Source organism: Triticum urartu, chromosome 3A (genome assembly GCF_056163025.1).
Source record: "Triticum urartu cultivar PI428250 chromosome 3A, HENAU_Tu73, whole genome shotgun sequence".
Lineage (NCBI taxonomy): Eukaryota > Viridiplantae > Streptophyta > Magnoliopsida > Poales > Poaceae > Triticum > Triticum urartu.
Genome location: NC_141875.1, coordinates 551,961,244 through 551,985,762, shown reverse-complemented (window position 1 = coordinate 551,985,762; position 24,519 = coordinate 551,961,244). Strand labels below are relative to the sequence as shown.

Genomic DNA, 24,519 nt, shown 5'->3' with positions numbered 1-24,519 from the left:
GGGGAATCCGTCGCCATCGTCATCATCAACCTTCCTCCATCACCAATTCCATGATGCTCACCGCCATGCGTGAGTAATTCCACCATAGGCTTGCTGGACGGTGATGGGTTGGATGAGATTTATCATGTAATCGAGTTAGTTTTGTTAGGGTTTGATCCCTAGTATCCACTATGTTCTGAGATTGATGTTGCTATGACTTTGCTATGCTTAATGCTTGTCACTAGGGCCTGAGTGCCATGATTTCAGATCTGAATTTATTATATTTCCATGAATATATGTGAGTTCTTGATCCTATCTTGCAAGTCTATAGTCACCTATTATGTGTTATGATCCATTAACCCCGAAGTGACAATAATCAGGACCATTACCGGTGATGACCGTAGTTTGAGGAGTTCATGTATTCACTATGTGTTAATGCTTTGGTCCGGTACTCTATTAAAAGGAGGCCTTAATATCCCTTAGTTTCAAATAGGACCCCGCTGCCATGGGAGGGTAGGACAAAAGATGTCATGCAATTTCTTTTCCATAAGCACGTATGACTATATTCGGAATACATGCGTACATTACATTGATGAACTGGAGCTACTTCTATGTCACCCTATGTTATAATTGTTGCATGATCGATCGCATCTGACATAATTCTAGTAGCGCGGTTCAATATAGCACGCTACTACTAAGTAGCAGTAGCGCGGGGTAATATAGAGCGCTACTAGTAAGCATCTGTCTATAAGCTTTTCCCTAGTAGTGATACTCCTGAAAAAGTGACAATCCACCCGACCATATCCCTTAGAAAGATCAAGCTTGTAAGTACAAAACTCCACCCTTTGATCTTTTAACGTACTCAAATAATGCACACATTCAAAAGCTATAAGAGCATTATCGGAAATTAACCTGCCTGGAATGAACACACTTTAAGCGGGGGAGATCATACCATCCAATAGGGGTCTTAGTCTGTTAACAAGACATTTGGAAATAATCTTGTAAATAACACTACATAGACTGATTAGCGAAAATCTTTCATTGACCGGGGAATCTTCACTTTAGGAATAAGAACAATAGATGTGTCATTAACCCCATCTGGCATGCTTCTAGAAATAAAAAATTGTTGCACTGCTCGGACAATATCATTCTTGATCAATCCCCAATTTCGTTGGAAGAACCAAGGCGGAAAGCCATTCGGGCCCGGAGCTTTTAAAGGCCCAATTTGGAAAAGGTTGTCACTAATTTCTTGCTCAGTGAAAGCTTTGCATAAATCATCATTTATATCATCATCAACAAGAGGTCTCACAAGCGGTATAATAATAGTCGGGTCAACCATGGCATCACAAGTATATAATTGCTTAAAGAAGGAATTAGCAATACCTTGAATTTCTTCCACATTTTCAGTAAGAGAACCATCATCCTTCCTGATAGCAGAAATATTATTGTTTTTTGCTCTCCAAGAAGCCTTCCGACGAAAAAAATTTGTATTCAGATCCCCCCATCTCATTTTATCAAGGCACGGTCTTTTGCTTCCACATAATCTCTTCTTTTAACAGTAATTCATCCATCTCTTTGAAAATCTTCTTCCTCTCTAGAATAGCACAATGATTATCAGTCGAGAAAAGCGCATTTAACCTTTTATGAGCAGACTCGAGTTTTTTTAGGAAAATAACCAATATGAACTCGACTCCATCCGTGTAGAGATTTCATAATTCAATATACTACCTTTATATATATATATATGTGTGTGTGTGTATGTGTGTGTGTGTACATAAACACTATTCTGATCACGGGATCAGAATAATATTCTGATCACAACCCGAACTTCCTGAGTTACATGCCTGAACTTCCCTGTGTACGAACCCGACCTTCGGGCTATCTTCTCAACCGTGGCTTCCCTCGCGAATTATTCTTGTTAGTCGTGTTCTATAAGATGTTAGTGTAATCTAGAATCATTTTTTAGCAACTAAATACCGGTTTTAAATAGGAATCTCGCTCGTTGGCGGATTTTGCTCTCGGGCTGTGATGAAATTGTGTTTTTTGCGTTGTTCGATCTGAACTTCCCCATGTGCTAGGTTGAACTTCCGCCAACATTGCCCAAATGGGGCTTGCTATATACCGTTGGAAAGCTGTGGACATCAGTATCATGACCCAAGTTAAATTTTTGGCAAAATGTAAGCGGTTTAAGAGCAGTTTTGAAAACCGTTTTTCTTCATACAAAAAACATGAATCGTATTTTCGATCACATTTTTAAACCGTTTATCGAAATGAGGCAAATAATATGGCGTTGGAAAGCTGATGCAAAACCGCTCCTTTCACATGTTGAAAGTTTTCTCTAATTTCCTACGATTAAAGAGCAATTCGGAAAATCATAGAATTTCGCAAATGAAACACCCGAGTTTGTATTTTCGATGCCATTTCTAAAATGCTAATCCAATTGAGGAAAAAATATGGCATTGGAAAGCTTATGAAAATGCGCTACTTTTTCATGTTAAAAGTGTTTTCTAATTTTGAACGGTTTAAAAGTAATTTAGAAAACGGTACAAGTTCCACCGAGTTCGTATTTTCGAGCTAATTTTTTAACCATACGTCCAAATGCAGCAAATGATATGGCGTTGGAAAGCTTGAAGAAATGCGAAACTTTTTTGTATATATTGTTTCTCCTAATTCGTTACGGTTTTATGTCAGTTTTGAAAATGGCTAAAAACGTATTTTTGTCGTAATTTCTACAAACTTTATCGGAATGGGGCAAATAATATACCGCTGAAAAGCTACAGAAAATTCGAAACTTTTTCATGTTGATGGTTTTCTATGATTCCTTGCCGTTTTCAAGTAATTTCTAAATTGCGAGATCGTTCGTTCCGCCTTTATCATGAAACAGATTCTTCGAAAATGCACCACGTGAAGAACCTGAACTTCTCGGCATGTCTACTTGAACTTCACTCTGTTTTTCACGTGCTTTTTTTGCTCGTAGATCTTCATCCACTGCTCATAGCTCTCCATCTACTCACTGGAATTGAGCAAATAATATAACGATGGAAAGCTGATGTAAACACGCAACTTTCCCGTGTTGATCGTTTTTTCATACTCGCAACAATTTAAAAGTTTTTCATCTCAAATACATTTACTATAATAGTCGAACTTCGTGCTGTTTTCACGTTGTCCTTCTGTGACGTATTTTTGTTTGTAGTTTTCTCATCCATCCGATAGTGTTACACAAATTATATTCCTTTTGTACAAACCTCTCTCACAATATATTTTTTAATTTTCTTCAACCGAGGACTTGAGCTTATAATAACAAAACTTTCAGTCGTTGCTTCTTTATTCTTTTTTTAATACAAATGCACACCGTGTAGTACATGAACTTCTCTCGGTTACGTGAAAATATCTGAGTTTTTTGATGAATATTAATCTGAATTTTTTAACTTTTTATGAATTTTGAAGCGCTCTATTTTTAAAAGTTGAACTTCTTGTTATTTTATTTTTGAACTTCTTGTTACTTTATTTTCAACTTCTTGTTTCCATTCTTTAATAACGAAGAAAATCCGAGTTTTCTATAATCATCGAACTTCTCCAAATTTTAAATATGGACTTCCTTGTTTTATTTCTTAATATCTTTTATGAAATTGTGAAGCGCTCTATTATTAAAAGTCAAACTTCTTGTTATTTAATTTTTGAACTTCTTGTTTCCATTCTTTAATGACAAGGAAAAACTGATATTTCTATAATCATCGATCTTCTCCATCTTTCTAATTTGGACTTCCTGGGTTTATTTCTTTTAGTACTGGAAAAAATCCTACTTTCTGATAGACATCGAGCCGCTCCGTTTTTAAATTTGAACTTCTATGTTTATTTTAACAGAGAAAATCTTTTTTATGAAATTTTGAACCGCTCGATTACTTTATTTTGAACTTCTAGGTTTCTTTTAGAAATGGGGAAATCCATTTACTAATTAAATTTTTCTAAACATTTTTTGTTATTTTAATTTGAGCTTTCATTGTGGAAACTTGTTGAACAAGAGGAACTTTTTGAATTTTCCCGGTCTATGCACTTGAACTTCTAGCAACAAAATTTTTGGACTTCGCCTTTTTACTCCTATTTTCTCATAAGAAACACACACACCATGCAGTACGTGAACTTCCGTCTGTTGTCAATTTGAACTTCTGTATATTTCACTTTAGTAACGACAAAAATCTGAGTTTTTTTATAGACATCGAACCGCTCTAACTTTCTTTTTCAACTTCTTTGTGTGCTTTTTAGAAATGTGAAAAATTGAGTTTTGCTAGAAACATTGAACTTCTTCGTTATTTCGAATAGATCATATAGGTCTTATTATGTAGTAACCGAAAAAACTGAGTTTTTCAAATAAATATCAAATGCTCTGCTTTTAAAAGTTGAACTTCTTTGGTTTTATTATTTAGTAGAGAGAAAAAACTGAGTTTTTAATATGCATTGAACTACTCTGTTTTTTTAAATCGAACTTCATGGTTTTAATCTTTAGTATCGGGAAAATTCTAAGATTTTTATAAACATCAAACAACTTCTTTTTTTTAATTAGGACTTTTATTGTTATTCATTTGTATAGGGGAAAGTCCTTGTTATGTAATAAACATCGAACCACTCACTTATTTAAATTTGAATTTTCATATCTTTTTAGACTTTGGTTTTTTATTCCTTTTTTCGTATATGAAACACACTCCATGTAGGAGGAACTATTTTTGGATAGAGCTTTTTTGTTTCAAATTCGTAATGGAATGAGAGAATTATTTTAAAACACCCAACATTTTATTTGATCTACACATTTTTTACTTAAATCTGAACGTTAGAGTTAACATTTTTATAGGTGAGGGTTCTTTTTCTCCTTGGTTTATAAATATCGAACTTCTCCACTATTTTAAATTGAACTTATTACTTTTTCCTTTAGTAACTTAAAATATCTGAGTTTTATATAAACATCGAATCGCTCGGGAGTTTTGATTCGAACTTCTACTTTTTTTAAGAAATGTGGAAAATACAGTCAACATCAAGCACCGAAATGAACCATAAAAAACATCTTTTTTTAATTAAGATCGAACAACTTTGTTAGTTTAATTCGAGCTTCTTAGTTTAACAACAAAAATGGAATGCTCTGTTATTCTAATTTGAACTTCTAGGTTTTTTTCATTTAGAAAATTGATTTTATTTATTTTTTAAAAACATCAAATAGGGAATGTCCATTTTTTATGTAAGTCAAATTACTTTGTTATTTTTTTTAAAATTGAACTTCTTTCTTTTCTTAAACTTTCGGAGTTAATATTTTTCTGGGCGAGGCTTTGTTTTCTTCTTCTTTTTTTATGGCGTGTATGTTTTATGTTCATTTTCTCCTTTGTTGGACTTCTTTTTCGTTCTAGTATTTGAACTTACTTGGGCTTCTTTGTTTTTTATTTTTTTAATTGAAACCAACATATCAAAAAACACTAGTTTTACATGCATACATATTATTGAACTTCAGGAAATAATACAGAGCAAGAAACTATACAACATGATGTTTTAGAGCAATGTTTTTTCTGTTAGAACATGACATTTTTCCCCTATGACATGTTGTACAATGTTTGATCATGACATTTTTGCTTTTTTGAACTCTATGATTACTTTTTTCCCCACACACTGATGCTCCTGGACACATGTTGTTTTCGCCCCTTCTTTTAACATACACATTGAACGACATTGACTGCCAGGATGAACTTCGCTCGCTATCTGTCACAGAGAAACAGACTTAAGCAGAGAAATGTGCGGATCGAGGAGCACCCTTCTCTTCGACAGCGACGGAAGAACCTGTATCAGGCGCTTTTTCTTGTTAGTTAGTGTCACTGTCACGAAGAACAAACTCAAAAAAGGTTTGCAAAACAACTTGTAAAGATAGAAGAGAAGAAGAATATGGGGATGAAGAAGACACTAGCTGAATCGGGGTGAACCGGTGACCTTTCAATCCTGTTCGAGCCAAACTTGTGGATCAGGCGAAGTGGAACCGTCTGGAGAGGGGACCATCTGGAGAGGCTGGCGTCGCCACAGTCAGGACGAGCTCGTCGGGAGGGGGAGGATGATGGCATCATGGTCCACCGACGACCCCAGGATCTGGTAGCACAAGGGGTTGGGACCCGCGCCTGGATCTTGGAGAGGAAGGAGAGTTGTGAAGGGTCCATTCGCCGCTACATTTGGTGGGAGAAGGGTCCGGCCTTCGCTGCATGGGAGATGGCCGGGGTGGCAGTCACCGTCTGCCTGCTCGATGATGGCCACAACCGCATCTAGCTTTGGATGCAGGGGCATGATGGCGCCGGTCACTTCGTGGGTTGATAGGGTCGGTGGCGCGTGGAGTTAATGGGGGCGGCGGCGCGTGGGATTGCCCGGGGCGGCGGCGCGTGGGATTGCCCGGGGCGGCGCCGGTCTGGGTTGCGGGAGGATGAGGGGCGGCGCCGGTCTGGGTTGCGGGAGGACGGGGGGCGATGTTGCTTCAGAGGCGGTCGGGGGTGGAGAGGGTGGCGGAGGTGGTCGGGGCGAAGGTAGGAGGCGAAGGTGTGGCTGTGCCGCCCCGATCCAGATGGCGTGGTTTGCGCGGCGACGGGTAGCGGGCACGGTGCGGGGCGCCCCGGGGGATTTGTTGGTGGGGGGATCACGTGGCGGCGCGGGGCGAGGGGGATTTGGGGTGGGGCAGGAGGTTGGGGGCGATGGGGATCGGGGGTCATTTTTTCCTTTTTTTTCTTTTCTCGCTACCGTTTCCCCGTGCACCTTCTTCCCCACCCGCGTCCACTTCTTTTCCCCACCCGTGCCCATCGCCCCCGCCCCCGAAACCGGCCACCGCGTCACCCCGCCCCGCCCCTGAAACCGGCCACCACGCCGCCCCTCCCCGCCCCCGAAACCGGCCGCCACGCCGCCCCCGTCCGCGGATCCGGACGCTGCGCCGCCTCCTCCCCCCGGATCCGGCCTCCACGATGCCTCCTCCCCCGGATCCACTTCCGCTGCAACCACACGCCACCGCCGTGCAGGATCCCGCCGCCTGCCCGTCCGCCGGGCCGCCCTCCACCCCCGTCCGCCGGTCCGCGGACCGCCCTCCCCCGAACCTGCTGCTCCCTCCACATAACCGGTGCCCCCTGCTCCAACAACGAGGCCACCCCTTGCACCAAGCACCACCATAGCCAACAACTCGGGATCCCTATGTCCATTTGCTCCCCTTGGCCCGCCGCCGCGCAGAATCCCCGCATCCATCGAAGGGCAATGCCCTGCCATTGCGCGAGATCGTGATGTGCCCACACCGTCCGTCCAACATCATGTCTCGCTGCCCTAGTGATACGTCTCCGTCGTATCTACTTTTCCAAACACTTTTGCCCTTATTTTGGACTCTAACTTGTATGATTTGAATGGAACTAACCTGGACTAACGTTGTTTTCAGCAGAATTACCTTTGTGTTGTTTTATGTGCAGAAAGCAAATATTCTCAGAAAGTCCTGAAACTCCACGGAATACCTTAGAAAAAATAATAAAGAATCCTCGCCAAAGATGAAGACCAGGGACCCCACACCCTGTCCACGAGGGTGGGGGGCGCCCCCCCCCCCCTCCTGGGCGCGCCCACCTACCTCGTGGGCCCCCTGGAAACCCTTCGACGCCAATTCCAACTCTATATATTCGCTTCCGGAGAGAAAAAAATCAGAGAGAAGAAATCATCGCATTTTACGATATGGAGCCACCGCCAAGCCCTAAAACCTCTCGGGAGGGCTGATCTGGAGTCCGTTCGGGGCTCCGGAGAGGGGGATTCGTCGCCGTCGTCATCATCAACCATCCTCCATCACCAATTTCATGATGCTCACCGCCGTGCGTGAGTAATTCCATCATAGGCTTGCTGGACGGTGATGGGTTGGATGAGATTTATCATGTAATCGAATAGTTTTGTTAGGGTTTGATCCCTAGTATCCACTATGTTCTGAGATTGATGTTGCTATGACTTTGCTATGCTTAATGCTTGTCACTAGGGCTCGAGTGCCATGATTTCAGATCTGAACCTATTATGTTTTCACGAATATATGTGAGTTCTTGATCCTGTCTTGCAAGTCTATAGTCACCTACTATGTGTTATGATCCGGCAACCCCGAAGTGACAATAATCGGGACCACTCCCGGTGATGACCATAGTTTGAGGAGTTCATGTATTCGCTATGTGCTAATGCTTTGTTCCGGTTCTCTATTAAAAGGAGGCCTTAATATCCCTTAGTTTCCAATAGGACCCCGCTGCCACGGGAGGGTAGGACAAAAGATGTCATGCAAGTTCTTTTCCATAAGCACGTATGACTATATACGGAATACATGCCTACATTACATTGATGAATTGGAGCTAGTTCTGTGTCACCCTATGTTATGACTGTTACATGATGAACCGCATCCGACATAATTATCCATCACTAATCCGGTGCCTACGAGTTTTCCATATACTGGTTTACGCTTATTTACTTTCACGCTGCTACTGTTACAATCACTACAAAATACCAAAAACATTACTTTTGCTGTCTTTACTTTTGTTGCCGTTACCACCACTATCATATTACTGTGCTACTAAACACTTTGCTGCAGATACTAAGTTTCCAGGTGTGGTTGAATTGACAACTCAGCTGCTAATACTTGAGAATATTCTTAGGCTCCCCTTGTGTCGAATCAATAAATTTGGGTTAAATACTCTACCCTCGAAAACTGTTGTGATCCCCTATACTTGTGGGTTATCACCCAGCGCGCCCGCTGTTGCGCTCCTCCTGCCACCTCCCGACAACGCCTGTGGCGCCAAGAAGGACTCCCTGACGAGCATCTCGATCCCCATCGGCTGTGCCTCCTTCCTTTGAACTTTGAGTTTTGTTCAAACTGAACTTACACTGTTGTTGATTCAGGCGCATCCCTCTCTCTCCCTTTCAAGTTTCGCATAATTATTGTGAAATAGCAACTTGCTGTCGTTCTCCAAGGTCCTGCCCCACCACCCGCGCCACCGGCCTGCAGGATTCCGCGGCCACCACCCACGCCGCTTGTCTCTTATGGCGGCACCTGCAAAAAACAGATCCGCGAGACATGCCCCTCGTTCCCCTCTGCTCATCCTTCACTACGGCAAAACGGACCAGAACAGCGGCTGGATAGAGTTCTATTTTTTTTAATTTCAATAGCAGGTGAAGTTCATGTTTCAGAAATTCCGAAGTTCACGTGTAGTACATACAGAAGAAACATCATCAAATGAAAAAAGGGACCGCCTAGGCCATTTCATCGACAACAAAAAATGCCTAAAAATGTCACGACAAAAATCTACAAGAAGTTCAAATTTAAAAAACCGAAGTAGGCCGACATTAAAAAATGCAGTTTATAATATATAAAAGTCAAATTTCAAAGTTCAAAAACTTTGAGCAAGAAGTTCAAATAAAAAAAGCACTTCAAAAATCTTTATAACGGATTTCCTCGTTTATAAAAAAATCATAGAAGTCCAAATTAAAAAATAGGAGCATTTCAAAAATATTTTATAAAAAAGATTTCCCCCATTCTATAAAAACTAGAAGTTCAAATTAAAATAACAGTGCGGTTTATATAAAAAAAGGATTTTCCCCGTTACTAACCAATAAAACTAAGAATCTCAATTTTAAAAAATGGTGAAGTTCGATGTCTACAAAATATTCAGATTTTTCACATTATAAAAAAAAAACCAAGAAGTTCAAAATTTTTAAAACAAGAAAGTTCAAAAAACTCGATTTTCCACGTTACTAAAGAATAAAACTAAGAAGTTGAAATTAAAATAACAGAGAAGTTCAAAGTTGATAAAAACCTTAGATTCTCGTTCTAAAGAATAACTAATAAGAATTAAAATAAAGGAATAATAAAAAAAGTTTTAAAAAGAGTTTCCCCATTTTTTTTAAATTCGGATTTTTCTGGATACTAAAGATTAAACCAAGAAGTTCAATTTTAAAAAACAGAGTGGTTCGATGTACATTAAAAACTTAGTTTTTCTCGTTACTGAAGAATAAAACCAAGAAGTTAATTTAATACATGGAGAAGTTTGATATTTAATAAAAAACTCGAATTTTTTGTTAATAAAGAATAAAACAAATAAGTTCAATTCAAAAAACAAAGAAGTTTGATGTTTCTAACAAAACTACAATTTTCATATTTTTAAAAATACATAAAATACATTCAAATAAAAAAATAGAGCGGTTCGATATAGAAGTTCGATGAATATAGAAAACTCAGATTTTCCTTTTTATTAGAGAAATGGAAACAAGAAGTTCAAAAATAAAATAATAAGAAGTTCAACTATTAAAAAATAGAGCGCTTCAAAATTTCATAAAATGGATTAAAAAAATAAAACCAGGAAGTCCATATTAAAAAGATAAAGAAGTTCGATGATTACAGAAAACTTCGAATTTCCTCGTTATTAAAGAAATGGAAACAAGAAGTTCAAAAATAAAAATAACAAGAAGTTGAACTATTAAAAATAGAGCGCTTCAAAATTTCATAAAAAAGATTAAAAAATAAAACCAGGAAGTCCATATTAAAAAGATGGAGAAGTTTAATAATTATAGAAAACTTAGATTTTCTCGATATTAAAGAATAGAAACAAGAAGTTCAAAAATAAAATAACAAGAAGTTCAACTATTAAAAATAGAGTGCTTCAAAATTCATAAAAAAGATTAAGAAATTCAAATTAATATTCATAAAAACTCAGATATTTTCATGTAACCGTGAGAAGTTTAGATTGATAACCGTCAGAAGTTCATGTACTACACGGTGTGCATTTTGTATTAAAATAAAATAAAAGAGCAAAGACTAAAAGTTTTGTTGTTATAAGTTCAAGTCCTCGGTCGGATGAAAAATTATTGTGAGAGAGGTTTGTACAAATGGAATATCATTTGTGTACCACTAGCGAATGAATGACATAATTACAAACGAAAGTACGTCACAGAAGTTCAACGTGAAAACATCACGAAGTTCAACTACTACGCTGAATGAATTTCAAATAAAAAACTTTTAAAATCATTGCGAGTATGAAAAAGCGATCAACACGGGAAAGTTGTGTGCTTACAGCAGCTTTCCACCGGTATATCATTTGCTTAATTCCGGTGAGTGGATGGAGAGCTACGTGCAGTGGATGGAGAGCCGCGGGCAAAAAAATCACGTGAAAAGCAGAGTGAAGTTCGGGTAGACGCGTCGAGAAGTTCAGATTCTTCACGCGGTGCATTTTCGAAGAATTTGTTTCGCAATAAAGGCAGAACGCATGATCTTGCCGTTTTCGAAATTACTTGAAAACGGCTAGGAATCAGAGAAAACCATAAACATTAAAAAGTTTCGCATTTTCCGTAGCTTTTCAGCGGTATATTATTTGCCCCATTCCGATAAAGTTTGTAGAAATTACGGCGAAAATATGTTTTTCACCATTTTCGAAACTGACTTAAAACCGTAAAGAATTGGGAGAAACAATACATACCAAAAAGTTTCGCATTTGTTCAAGCTTTCCAACGCCATATCATTTGCTGCATTCGGACGCACGGTTAAACAATTAGCTCGAAAATACGAACTCCATAGGACGTGGACCATTTTCTAATTTACTCTTAAACCATTCAAAATTAGAAAAAAACTTTCAAGATAAAAAAGTAGCGCATTTTCATAAGCTTTACAACGCCATATCATATGTCTCCATTGGATTAGCCGTTTAGAAATGACATCGAAAAACGAACTCAGCTGTTCGGTTTACGAAATTTTACGTTTTTTCAAATTACTCTTTAACCATAGGGAATTAGAGAAAACTTTCAACATGTGGAAGAAGCGGTTTTGCAGCAGCATTCCAACGCCATATTATATGCCTCATTCCGATAAATGGTTTAGAAATGCGATCGAAAATATGATTCACGTTTTTTGGGCGAAGAAAAAATGATTTTCATAACTGCTCTTAAACCGCTTATATTTTGCCAAAAATTTAAGTTGGGTCATGATATTGGTGTCCATAGCTTTCCAACGGTATATCGCAAGCCCCATTTCGACAATGTAGACGGAAGTTCAACCTAGTTCACAGGGAAATTCAACGTACTATTAGCGGGGCAAGTCAGGTTGTGATCAGAATAGTGTTTATATATATATATATATATATATATAGGAAAATGGTTGTGTACTCCTGAGAGTACGTACTTCCGCTCCTCATATACCACATAGATAAATCTTTTATATCTTTTTATTATTTTTAACATACTTCATAAGTAATTATTAGATATCCAACATACTTCATTAGTAATTATTAGATAACCCAAAATGAGTTTCATGAAAAAATTCAAGTGAGTCTATATATTTTTAAATGTTTACGTATATACTGATGTGTTTGTACATGAAAAAGATATATTACAAAAAGTACGTCGCAAATGCTATTTTTTCAACAAAACTCGTATTGGGGTATTTTAGAATATTTAATGAAGTATATTGAGAATATTAAAGTGGTATAATTAATACGTATATGAGGTATATTGAGGATGAGAGTACATACTCCAAGGAGTACAGAAGAAGAGTCCTATATATATATATTAATTAATTATAGTCTACGCTTAAGGGCCCCTATATATGTTCCAATTTCATCCCGGCCCTCAAATTCTCAGGACCAGCTGCGGACACCTGCAAAAAGTATGAAATGTGTCCTTCGGCTCCATTGTTTCGTTGTTACTAATCGTGTGAGATAGATTTCCCGTCACACGCGTTTAATTGGCGTCAATTGTGTGCGATGGCATCCCTTTACATACCCTTCTTGTCACACGCGTTTAATTGGCGTCAATTGTGTCCGATGGCATCCCTTTGCATACCCTTCTTTTCAAAGAGACTGTGCGGCGGACCACAACATCGTACATGTCTTCTCCGATGGTGTATGACCCATTTTGTTTCGTTGTCACTAATCATGTGGGATGGATCCCCTGTCACACACGTTTAATCGGCGCCAATTGTGTGGTATCCCTTTGCCAACCCTTCTTTTCAAAGAGACCGTGCGCGCGGCAGACCACACCATCATACATGTCATCTCCGATTGTGTATGACCCCTCGACGCACATTGACGGTTTGGCGGTTCATGCACGTGGTTCAGAATAAACCGGGATTCGCAAGGTTATGAACCGCGTGTGATGACTAGTAGTCTTGAATCTTCTGAGAGCATCTCCAGCCACGCCCCCCATAGGGCCCCCCAGGCGATTTTTTGGCCGCTGGCGCCGAAAAATCGGCCCAGTCGCGTCCTCAAAGACCCTTTTTTCGCCGGCTCGGGCCGAAATTGGTGCCGACGGACCCAGACCGAACCTGGCGCGCCGGGGGGCGCTTGGGGACGCCGTCCGAATCGTTTTTGCCACAAAAATCGCGCGCCCTCCTTGGCAGCGACTCAACTGTTCTCGTCACTTCGTCGTCCTCATCTCCTCGGTCCCCGCGGGGGAACCAATGCCAAAGCTGTCGCGCGCTGCTGCGCCGGTTAGCCTCCATTGATCCCTCACGAGCGGCACAGTGAAGGCGGTGGCGCTGCGTGTCCCTCGCCCGCCACACGTACACACGGCGTCCACGCGGGCACCGCCTATATAAGTCGCCCCCTCCCGCACCGGTGAGCCACGCACAAACCTCGCTCTCCACCGCCGACGCCCCCGTTCCTCCCTCTCTTCTCGCCGTTTCCGGTTCATCCAATGGCCGAGCGCTACCGAGGCGATGGCGCGGCGGCGAACGGCTTCGGCCGCCGCCACCTTCACGAGAACGAAGCCCGGCTTCTCTATGATGCCGAGTACCTGGTCTTGCCGGACATGCGGGTGCCCGGGGCGTGGAGGATAAGCACTGACGGGGTCCCGGTGCCACCGCCGCCCACCGGGGCGGCGCGTCATGCGGAGATCGCCCGTATCCGTGCCTCTCTACCGCAGGCGGCGAGAGAAGGGCCGATGTACACCCCCGGCAGATCGCTGTGGGAGCCGTACTTCCATCGCCGCCACGCCGAGCAGCTCGAGGCCACCAACGGCGTCGTCCCCTCCCACTACACCACAACACTACATCCCCAACACACAAGTCGGTAGGGAAACAACGTTCACCAACAGACAATCAGTCAGAAAAGACTATTGCCGACCGACCAAGTCTGTTGGGGAAAGTCCAGACGGGAAAGCCTTTTCCCGACCGACATATCTTTCCCGACCGACTGTTTGACGGCTATCGAAAGCATTGCCGACCGACTTTCGGTTGGCCCTGCTATGAACCTTTCCCGACCGACTGTCAGATGATAAAATTTCCCGACCGACTGTCTGATGGTACTTTCTTTGCTGACCGACTTTCCGTTGGCCCTGCCATAAACCTTTCCCGACCGACAGTCCGATGGCAGTACATTTGCCGACCAACTTCCTCTCAGCCCTGCCATAAAACTTTCCCGACCAATAGTAGGACGTTGTTATCTTTTGCCAACCAACAGTTTGATAGCATTTTGTTTAGCCGAGCAATATATATTTAATACCCAGCCATTATTTGGCTTGTGCCTTGCCAAACAATATCAATCAAGTTGCATATCTCATTGCAACAGAAACTTGCATGAACTCTAAAAATATTAAACCAGAACCAAAGAAGAATATTCTTATATAGGTAAAAGGTAACTAACTAAAAGGAGGAAACATTTATGTTTCAATCACCAAGACTCATGATTGGTTTATAAAATGATAGATGCATGTCTGACGATTCATTGTTTTCTCCTTTACACAAAATACCCAATTGACAAGACACCATATAGGTTTACAAAATGCTAACTAAAAGACACATTGTATTTGCTCCATTACACAAAATGTCTAGCTGATGCAAACTGCCATCTTCATGGTTCCTTCCCGGTCCTCTTGTATGTCATTCCTACAAAGGATAAAAGGGTCACCGGTGAATTCATGCATTCATAGAGATAATGGCAATAATAATAATTGTATAAAGCATCAATGGCAAAAACAAACTCGGATTTTAGTATTATAAAAACAGGGCATGTTCTAATTAGAATCTGTGATGTGTTAGACATAATAAAGCATCAATGCCACACCGACCCACCATATAGCATGCATCAATCTCCTCAAGCCGCAGACTAGGAAGTATATTAAACGGAAAAGGAGTATATGCATCATCTGGCCACAGGGCAACAATTTAACATGTCCAGACACCCAATCATTGGGAGCAACACATCCACCACCGGACACACGAAAATCATTTTTGAAGAAAAGACTGCACTAATTTTCTTTCTTTTTCTTCTCTGGGGTGGAAAAGACCGCACTTTGCTGCACTAGACGGCAATACATTAGGCAAAATGATTACTATCTAATACACAGCTAGGAGTTTCAATGATGAGTGCAGCATGCCCTGGGAAAAGCATTCTCAAAAACCCACGTACATCAGGAGGTTATACATACTTTCCCTATGTTAAAAATTAATCTCAAGGAGAAGAATCTATCCGCAATCATTTCCAAATGCAGTACTAAGCACATGAGGACTTGCAAAATACCAAACAAAAAGCATCTGAACTTACACTCCACCTGACTATTATATTCATAAAAGCATCTGAACTTACACTGCACCTGACTATTATATTCATAAAAACATTTATACTTCAGTGCCACAAATTAGATTAAATTGACGACCATCCTCTGATCTCACTGCACTAAGTTGTGGCAATTGCGGGACAGATGCGAGCGAATTAACAATGACCTTTTTAGAACTAACCTGCTTATGCCATATGCATGGTAGGATCACCATTAAGCACCTGACTTGCTACTGCTCAGGATTCAGAAACTGAGAAGATTTCTCCTATACAGTACACAAATACTGTTAGGATCAAGGAGGTATGCACATAAATTAATTTTCAAATAGATATCAGCGCTTTAAATGGAATATCATGAAGCTTTCCTTCCCCACTAAAAAACTGAGCAAAATTTTTCTCAAGAATGTTCACTTATGATAACCAAGAGAAACTATCTATGCATACAAGTGTTTTAGAAGCAACAATATAGTACTTGCAACCCATGATATAGGTTCCATTCGTTTCATCCATCACTATACATTTAATTTTCCATGGATTGACAGTAGTGACCACAATTCACATGCAAAACACTATGTAAAAACTGCAAATACACTGGGAATCCTACTTGATTGAATCTTGATGCATAGCAAGTGGAGTACTAACAAATTAAAGCCCTTACCTACACCACTGGTCCTTTGCTTCATTTTTCTAAAACTTGCAAGCATTTCATATGTGAGTGCAGTCCTTTTTTTGTTCAGTGAATCACATGCTGCTAGAAATAATAAAATCCATTAGCTAGCTTCATGCCATATCTTAAAATGCATCGCTACAACAATATGAGTTGCTCTACAATGTACAGATAAATAGTACGATATGTATTCAGAAATAAATAACAAATTTCTTCATGGATACAATGGCCTTATAAAGCTGAACTGTCTACAGTTGTGAAACCATTCTCATTGCAAAATTGCAAATAAAAGATGTTGTAAGTCTATACAAGCCTAAGAGTAGAACCCCTTAACTGAAATATTCTGGAAGTTACAGAATTACTAAAGCAAATTTATAGTGAAAATAAAACTCTAAAATCTTTAGAAGCATTGCAGTCGAAATACAAACGGCTAGATATATATGTATTTTATCATGATTCCAGAAAAACTGTACCAAGTACTACAGAACTATTGTGACAAAATTATGGAGAAAAGAAGGTGCAAGTTAATACAAGCCTAAGTGTAAAACAACTGAAGAACTGAAATAATCTACAAGCTTCACAGAAGTAATTTTGCAAAAATACAGAAATACAACATTAAATCCATATAACCATGAGTGATGCTATGTCTTCCTACCGAAAATCCTTGATTGGTGCTATGTCTTCCTACCTTAAATCCTTCTGCCAGAATTGGAGCATTGAGACTAACAATTTAACAAACACTTGCAGTGTGTTGCCCTATAGCAAGAAATAAGCAGGAGGGACAGGAACAGGGAAGGGTTGTATGTGGGGAGAGAAAAAGTAAACGATACCTTGTTGTTAGTCGGGAAGAGTAGCAAAGCTCCAGCCTCTAGGTCAATATCGTCCTCGTAGAAGTCATCGACGAAGAGGTCTATTTCCTCCATCTTGCAGAGCCTGTGTATGGCGTGTCTCAACTCTCACCTGGTTCAGAGGATGAAAATTTAATATACTCCTCTATTTAAAAGAATTCTACAACGCTTAACTAAAAATCTGAAACATTAGTATGATTATTTGGACTTTTCATGGATGAAGCTAGTTCTCAGGGTTGTCCCTCGTATCAAAGCACAGATATGTGGATAAATTTATATATATATATATATAAAGTAATGAACTTTCATAGGAATAATACCCTTTTATTAACCTTCAAGCATCCTATGAAATCACACATTACAACTCACAAGCTCTAAAGTTCACAAATCAATCACAACCAGTTCATAAAAAAGTAGCTAATTAAGGATTGCTGCAACAGTACTGAAAGGAATACCTGTAGTACATGTTTTTTTCGCAATCATAGCATCAAGCTTGTTCTTCTCAAGTTCTCATCCTCTCATATCCAAAAATCAGATGAGTAGTAGCCAGCCCTTAGACTGCATTGCCGGCTACCCCATTAGCAGATAGAGCCCTTTTTCGGACGTTATGCTTGAGTTTGAGCTCCCAGCCGAAGCGCTGCTTGCTGGATAGAAGTACTATCCCAAGTCATGGCAGATCTGAACGGAAAAGGGAAAGGCAAACAAATCAACTAACGGAAGCACCAATTGGGGAGGGGTGGAGAGGGAGAGGAGATTGAGAAGAACACTCACCGTCGGGGGAGGGGAAGCACAAGCAGTCAACGGCCAGATCCTTCTTCAAACGAACCAGCGGGCGCAGATCGGAGGAAGCCCATGCCGTGGCAGCGGTGGTGACGGCGCCTGGGTGACAAGCGAGGGTGCGAGTACTCTCTCTCGCAGGTTACCCACCTCTCTCTCTCTCAGCCCCGGATCTGAGAGGGACGGCGGCATCCACCACTGCGCCTTGGCCTCTCCCCAAACTCCAGCGCACAAGCTAGGGTTAGAAGTGCTTGGGGGCTAAGCAGTGGGGATGCATGAGGATGAAGGAGACAGGGCAGCACCCTTGCTACCGCGGTGACGGTGTGCTGGAGACGGCAGGCGATCGGTGGCAGGCGAGATGCCAGATAGCGAGTGGTCGGCGGCGGAGGGAGTGCGTGAGGGGATTTAGGTTTGGGGAATTTGGATTTAGTCGTGGCACAAAAGCTGAGTGAAAAAATAGGAGGGAGGCTTGGCGCCTAGTTTTTGGCCCGCACGCGCAAAGATGGGCCGGCCCAATTGGCAACCAGCAGTCGGTCGGCATTAATCGCCGACCAACAGTGTGATGCAGACAAAAGCTTTCCCGACCAACAGTCCAACGTGAAATATCCAAGTATTGCCGACCAACAGTTGGACACGATACTCGCGTATTGCCGACCAACAGTTCGTTAGAAGTTTTCCCAACTAACAGTCTGTTGGCGAAATTGACTTTTCCCAACACACACCGGTAGGGAAATCCGGTGCGTGGTGTAGTGTCCGGTAGGCTCAACGCCGACAGGCTCCGCCGATGGTGGGGCGTACCCGGCCGCACGTTGGAGGCCGTCCTCGAGTACATCGAGGGCGGCAACACGCCGAGGCTGGAATATCCCGCTCCCTCCCACCTTCTCCTGCCGACGTGGGAGCTCCTGGACGCCGAGGCGCATGGACCCGGCGTCCTCCTCCTCATCCGACCGCTCGTCTGGCTCTTCTTCCCTCCTCCCTGTCAAGCCGGAGCCCCAAGACGCGCCGGTCAGCCGGCGCACCCGCTGCTGTGGCGTCCGCATCGCCGAGTCCTCCCCCACCTCCGCCCGCCTCGATAGGCCAAAGGTGGAGCCCAGCCTCCCCACATTGTACGAGGCCATTGCCCGGTCCGGCTTCTCCGACGAGGCCCCCCTAAAGTGGGCGCGGGACGACTACCTCCGCGACGAGATGGTCCGGCAGCGCCGAGCCCTGCAGGAGATAGCCGCCCGCCAGCGTGGGCGCGAGGACGAGCACGGCGTGGTGATCCTCGATAGTGACGAGGACGAGGAAGCCCCTGGATCGTCCAACCCGCCCCGCGTCGGCGACCCTGGGCAGGGGAGCAGCTGGGACGGCGGCCGCGGAGGAGGCGACGACTGATACATCTCCGGCGTATCTACTTTTCCAAACATTTTTGCCCTTATTTTGGACTCTAACTTGCATGATTTGAATGGAACTAACCCGGACTGACGATGTTTTCAGCAGAATTGCCATGGTGTTAATTTTGTGCAAAAATAAAAGTTCTCGGAATGACCTGAAAATCAACAGAGATTATTTTTCGAATATATAAAAAATACTAGAAGAAGAATCCACGTCAGGGGGCCCACACCCTGTCCATAAGGGTGGGGGCGCGCCTACCCCCTGGGCGTGCCCCCTGCCTCGTGGGCCCCCTGACACTCCACCGACGTCCACCTTGACTCCATATATTCACTTTCAGGGAGAAAAAAAATCAAGGAGAAGGATTCATCACGTTTTACGATACGGAGCCGCCGTCAAGCCCTAAACTCTTTCGGGAGGGCTGATCTGGAGTCCGTTCGGGGCTCCAAAGAGGGGAATCCGGCGCCATCGTCATCATCAACCTTCCTCCATCACCAATTTCATGATGCTCACCGCCGTGCATGAGTAATTCCATCGTAGGCTTGCTGGATGGTGATGGCTTGGATGGGATTTATCATGTAATCGAGTTAGTTTTGTCAGGGTTTGATCCCTAGTATCCACTATGTTCTGAGATTGATGTTGCTATGACTTTGCTATGCTTAATGCTTGTCACTAGGGACCGAGTGCCATGATTTTAGATCTGAATTTATTATGTTTTCATGAATATATGTGAGTTCTTGATCCTATCTTGCAAGTCTATAGTCACCTATTATGTGTTATAATCCGTTAACCCCGAAGTGACAATAATTGGGACCATTACCGGTGATGACCGCAGTTTGAGGTGTTCATGTATTCACTATGTGTTAATGCTTTGGTCTGGTACTCAATTAAAAGGAGGCCTTAATATCCCTTAGTTTCCAATAGAACCCCGCTGCCACGGGAGGGTAGGACAAAAGATGTCATGCAAGTTCTTTTCCATAAGCACGTATGGCTATATTCGTAATACATGCCTACGTTACATTGACGAACTGGAGCTACTTCTATGTCACCCTTTGTTATATTTGTTGCATGATCGATCGCATCCGACATACATCTCCATCACCGATCCAATGCCCACGAGCTTTTCATATATTGTTCTTCGCTTGTTTACTTTTCCGTTGCTACTAGTACAATCACTATAAAACCAAAAAAATAATTTTGCTACCGTTACCACTACTATCATATTACTTTGCTATTAAACTCTTTGCTGCAGATATTAAGTTTTCAGGTGTGGTTGAATTAACAACTCAGCTGCTAATACTTGAGAATATTCTTTGCCTCCCCTTGTGTCGAATCAATAAATTTGGGTTGAATACTGTACCCTCGAAAACTGTTACGATCCCCTATAATTGTGGATTATCAACGACGACGACGATGATAGCGACTACACGAAGTTCTACAGGCTCCTCGGCATGTAGAGCTTCTCAGGGCGGCGGGCGGCGAGGAACGGCGAGGACAGCTTGTCTAGTAGTGTTTTTTTCTTTTTTTATAAAATATTTTATGAACTCGCCGAAGTTTGATTAAATTTACATCTTGTTTGTGCGAATGTTGGGCCGGATTTTGTTTAAAAAAACATGTACGCGGCGACTGAGAAGCATCACACTCCCAGCACGAGATTTGCGCCGGTACGCCTCTGGACGGTAATTTTTAGCGTCTCCTAAGAGACCAACGGCTAGATATGCTCCGAGCATGGGAGGTTTGCCGTGGCCGTATCGCTGGTCCAAACAAGGCCACCATACTGGGGGCGCGATCCGTGTCTCCGGGTGGTTGACCTGGCCTATCAAGCCTTAATAATTAGCTCATATGGAATTGCATCCATGGGGGTAGAGCATGGACCCTGATGAATGTACAGAAATGGTTTAGGTATACTTCTTAGGTTAGACAAGATAAGTCTACGGGTTAATACACATGGGGCCAGTTGGTTGGTGGTGATCAGCAATGGCGAATCCACGTATAGCGTTGATCATAATGGATCGACAATGAGTTGATAGCGATTATATATACTATTATATTACTCCCGGTCACGAGTTACATGCACCACGATTAGTATCTGTCGACACATGCAGGTGCTCACCAACATTTATCTTCAAATATTAAATAGCAAAGTTACATGCACCACGATACGATGTTGAAACATTATCGGTCTGAAATAGAGTGCAGTAGAAGTCTCTGAAACCTAACGAACGGGACAAACCATAAGGTAGACAGATGTATAGATCAGCAAGCAACGAGCGCCACACCATCGTCAAGCAGCAGACTTTTCTTTTATTTTTTGCGAGGAAGTCAAGCAGCATACTTGACGGCGCTGTCAGAGAGGCAGCGCGCCAGCTCGATCGGCGTCGAGAGCAACGCCATGTGGTCCGCGCCATCGATTTCCATCACCTCGTCCACGGGGTAGTTGTGCACCATCCACCGCTGGAACTGCTCGACGATGGCGTGGTCGTCCTTGAAGACGACGTACGCCTTGCGCACCGACCCGTAGCGGGCCTCGGTGTGCGGCGGCTGCAGCCTCAGGTCGTCCACGAACATGGAGTTGACCCTCATCAGGGATCGTCCCAGCGTGAGGTCCTGCCGGCCATATGATTTCAACATGCAAGGTTAGAATTCCGGTCGATGTTCGAACAGATTGATTAGAAATGTACTAGTACATGCGAGGGTAATAACAGAGCGACAGGTACGGCGGCGGTGTACCTCCGGCGAACACAACTGGAAGAACTTTGCACGAGTGACCAGCGGCCCGAACAGCATGGAAGTAGGCAGCTTCCCCTCAGGATCTTGAGGCTTAAACTCCGTGTCCATCCAGTCCAGCGTTCTCCCCTCCACGAACTTTTTAGAGGAAAACTAATTAGATCGCGAGCAAACATTCAGGAGTACAAAAAACTAATTAGATCGCCAATAAGTCTGGTCAGGGATTTTTTGTTTCCGCCTCCAAATCTAGAGGAAATCTAAAGTTTGTACGTAGGTCTAGCATTTTTTGGTCATGGTGTTTACCTTTTCAAGGACGTACGACGGCGGCGACCTGTGGTCCGGCATGAAGGCGGCGACGAACACCGCAGCGGCGATCTTCTCCGGAAACAGCTCGCAGGCGAGGGCGACGTTCACGCCGCCGAGGCTGTGGCCGACGAGCACCACCTTCTCGCCGGACGGGAGGGACTCCAGGAGGTCCAGCAGCGGCTTGGTGTAGTCGCGGAACGTCGGCACCTCGCGCAGCGGCCTGGGGTCGACGCCGGACGCCGCGAGGTCAGGCGTGCTGACGCGGTGCCCGGCCGACCTGAGCCGCGTCGCCACCTTGAACCAGGACCAGCCGCCGAGGCATGCGCCGTGCACCAGAACGATGTGCGCGCTGCTAGCTTGGCCCGCACAAGCCTCCATGTGCATGGGTGGGGTTTTGTGGCTGTTTTTCTGTGCTTGAGCTGTAGCTGTGGCTCCGATGTCTACACACTGGGACGCTGTGGGATTTATATAGCCGCTCTCGAAGGTTTTGCTTGGCAAACTGACATCGACCGGAAGAATCAAGTGGAAGGAGTTGGAGCTTATTAGCTAGCGAGGATAAGCTTGAATAATCATGTATGTGAAGTCAAAGGAAAATGAAGCCAGAGGCGGTCCTATTTTATTATACTAGGAAATATGCACATGCGTTGTAACAGGAAAGAAAATAATATCTCAGCCTTCCCCTATCCCCGCACACATTGGTCCACGCCCTCCATGTCAGCACAACACCCCACCTATATCGTTGGCGGTGACAGTTTAATCTTGTGTCGGTGGAACAATGTGGGCGGCGGCCATCAATAACAGAAGGAGATCATCAGCGGGAGGGCTCGCCCCGTAGGGTTGGTGTTGTCGGTTAGCGCCTTGCCTATAGTCACCTCCTCCGTCAAGCGAACTGCCGCCGGCATTGCAAATATAATTTGGCCAGTAAATCTGTAACCAACATTATAGATCGTTCATCCACACACTAAAAATTGATCGATGATTCTGAAATAGTCAGAGCTTTCTGATCGCTTGTTTCGTGAGGAATTGCTAGAAATATAAATCCTTCTAAAAGAAAGCTCAAAATTCATCAAGGAGCTACATAAATTAACTCATATTTGTGGTCATAAGATCAATAGTACATTAGTTGTGCATTTAATTTTTGTAAGAGTAGCCCACACAACAAAATATATGCAATTTGAACTGTACTATTAAATAATTAGATAAGTGAAAGTATATAACCAACTTATTTCCAAACAGTACACACTTGAGGATTCCTGAAAAAAAGTACACACAAGGAGAATTCGCGAGTAGATCATCCCCGCGGGCCATGTGAATAGACACGTACATTATTCAAGATTCCCCAAAGTTTGTCATTTTAGCATATTTGCGAGTACGGATGCCAGCATGTTATCTTTAGGGAAGTATATATGCAAAATATCTCTTCAAAACCTACATAAACTTCGACGTACAAAAAACATTTCACAGGGAGAATTCCTGAAAAAACGTTTTATTTTGTACCCGCCGCCCACCTCAGGCCATGCATGCCGCCCTCATCGAGTTAGTGCACCACCGTTCTGCATCTGAGACGGTGTTGGCCATGTCGATCTTCTTGTCGCACGTGTTGGGCCTCGTGGATAGAGAGTCGAGTTCTGATCTGTCTGGCTAGCTCGGTCAGAGCTTGCGTTGTTGTTGCGGCACCGGGGAGATGCGCGCCTAGGAGATCGGTTGTGATAATAAACCTAGACGTATAGAGAATGACATAATAGATATATGTCCGTGCTTTGCAATGAGAGAAGAAAAAAATCTTTCATGTCTCTTGGCCACGGACCTTGCGTTGCAATGGAGAATATTCACTTATGCATGGATGATATAGTCAGATGATACTGTCAAGAATCATCTTAATCAAAAAATTCATCCAACTTAATCCTCCTTTTGTTGAAGCATCATGCATGCACGGTACATTTGTCTACATAGAGCGGTTCATAGTTGAGTCCCCTTTCATATACTGAGGAAAAAAAACTTATCTGAATGCACTTTGCTCATTTTCCAATGAAACCTAGACACCATGTTCCACCCTTGACTCTCTTATCACCCAATCTCTACTTAAGCCTAATTTAGTGTTAAAATTGAAAGACAATTAACTAATTCTTTTGTCACGCAATTGCCTACTAAAACCTAATTTAGTGTTCCAATCAAAAGACGATGATATGTTCATAAAATATCTATTTTATTATTCAATTAATGGCGAATGAAATTAATTTAGCTCAATTTTTCTTGCGGGAAAATTAATTTAGCTCAATGGCAGAATGGCACATGTGAA

At 42.7% G+C, this 24,519-nt stretch overlaps 1 protein-coding gene across 1 annotated transcript; it reads right to left on the bottom strand.

Moving 5' to 3' along the window:
* Positions 1 to 21,293: 21,293 nt before the first annotated feature.
* On the bottom strand, positions 21,294 to 22,677 carry LOC125548718 (salicylic acid-binding protein 2). The gene is made up of 3 exons (XM_048712268.2): positions 22,218 to 22,677; positions 21,918 to 22,052; positions 21,294 to 21,794 (listed from the first exon to the last, which is right to left on the bottom strand). The coding sequence occupies exons 1-3, from the start codon at positions 22,602 to 22,604 to the stop codon at positions 21,510 to 21,512; spliced, it is 807 nt and encodes a 268-aa protein (XP_048568225.1). The 5' UTR covers positions 22,605 to 22,677; the 3' UTR covers positions 21,294 to 21,509.
* Positions 22,678 to 24,519: the final 1,842 nt, after the last annotated feature.

Excerpts from the sequence above, each read along its gene's own strand:
- LOC125548718 (XM_048712268.2), bottom strand. The coding sequence starts at position 22,604 with ATGCACATGGAGGCTTGTGCGGGCCAAGCTAGCAGCGCGCACATCGTT. Across the intron at positions 22,053-22,217 it reads CGTCGTACGTCCTTGAAAAG|TTCGTGGAGGGGAGAACGCT; the intron begins GTAAACACCATG and ends TCCTCTAAAAAG. Across the intron at positions 21,795-21,917 it reads TCCAGTTGTGTTCGCCGGAG|GACCTCACGCTGGGACGATC; the intron begins GTACACCGCCGC and ends TATGGCCGGCAG.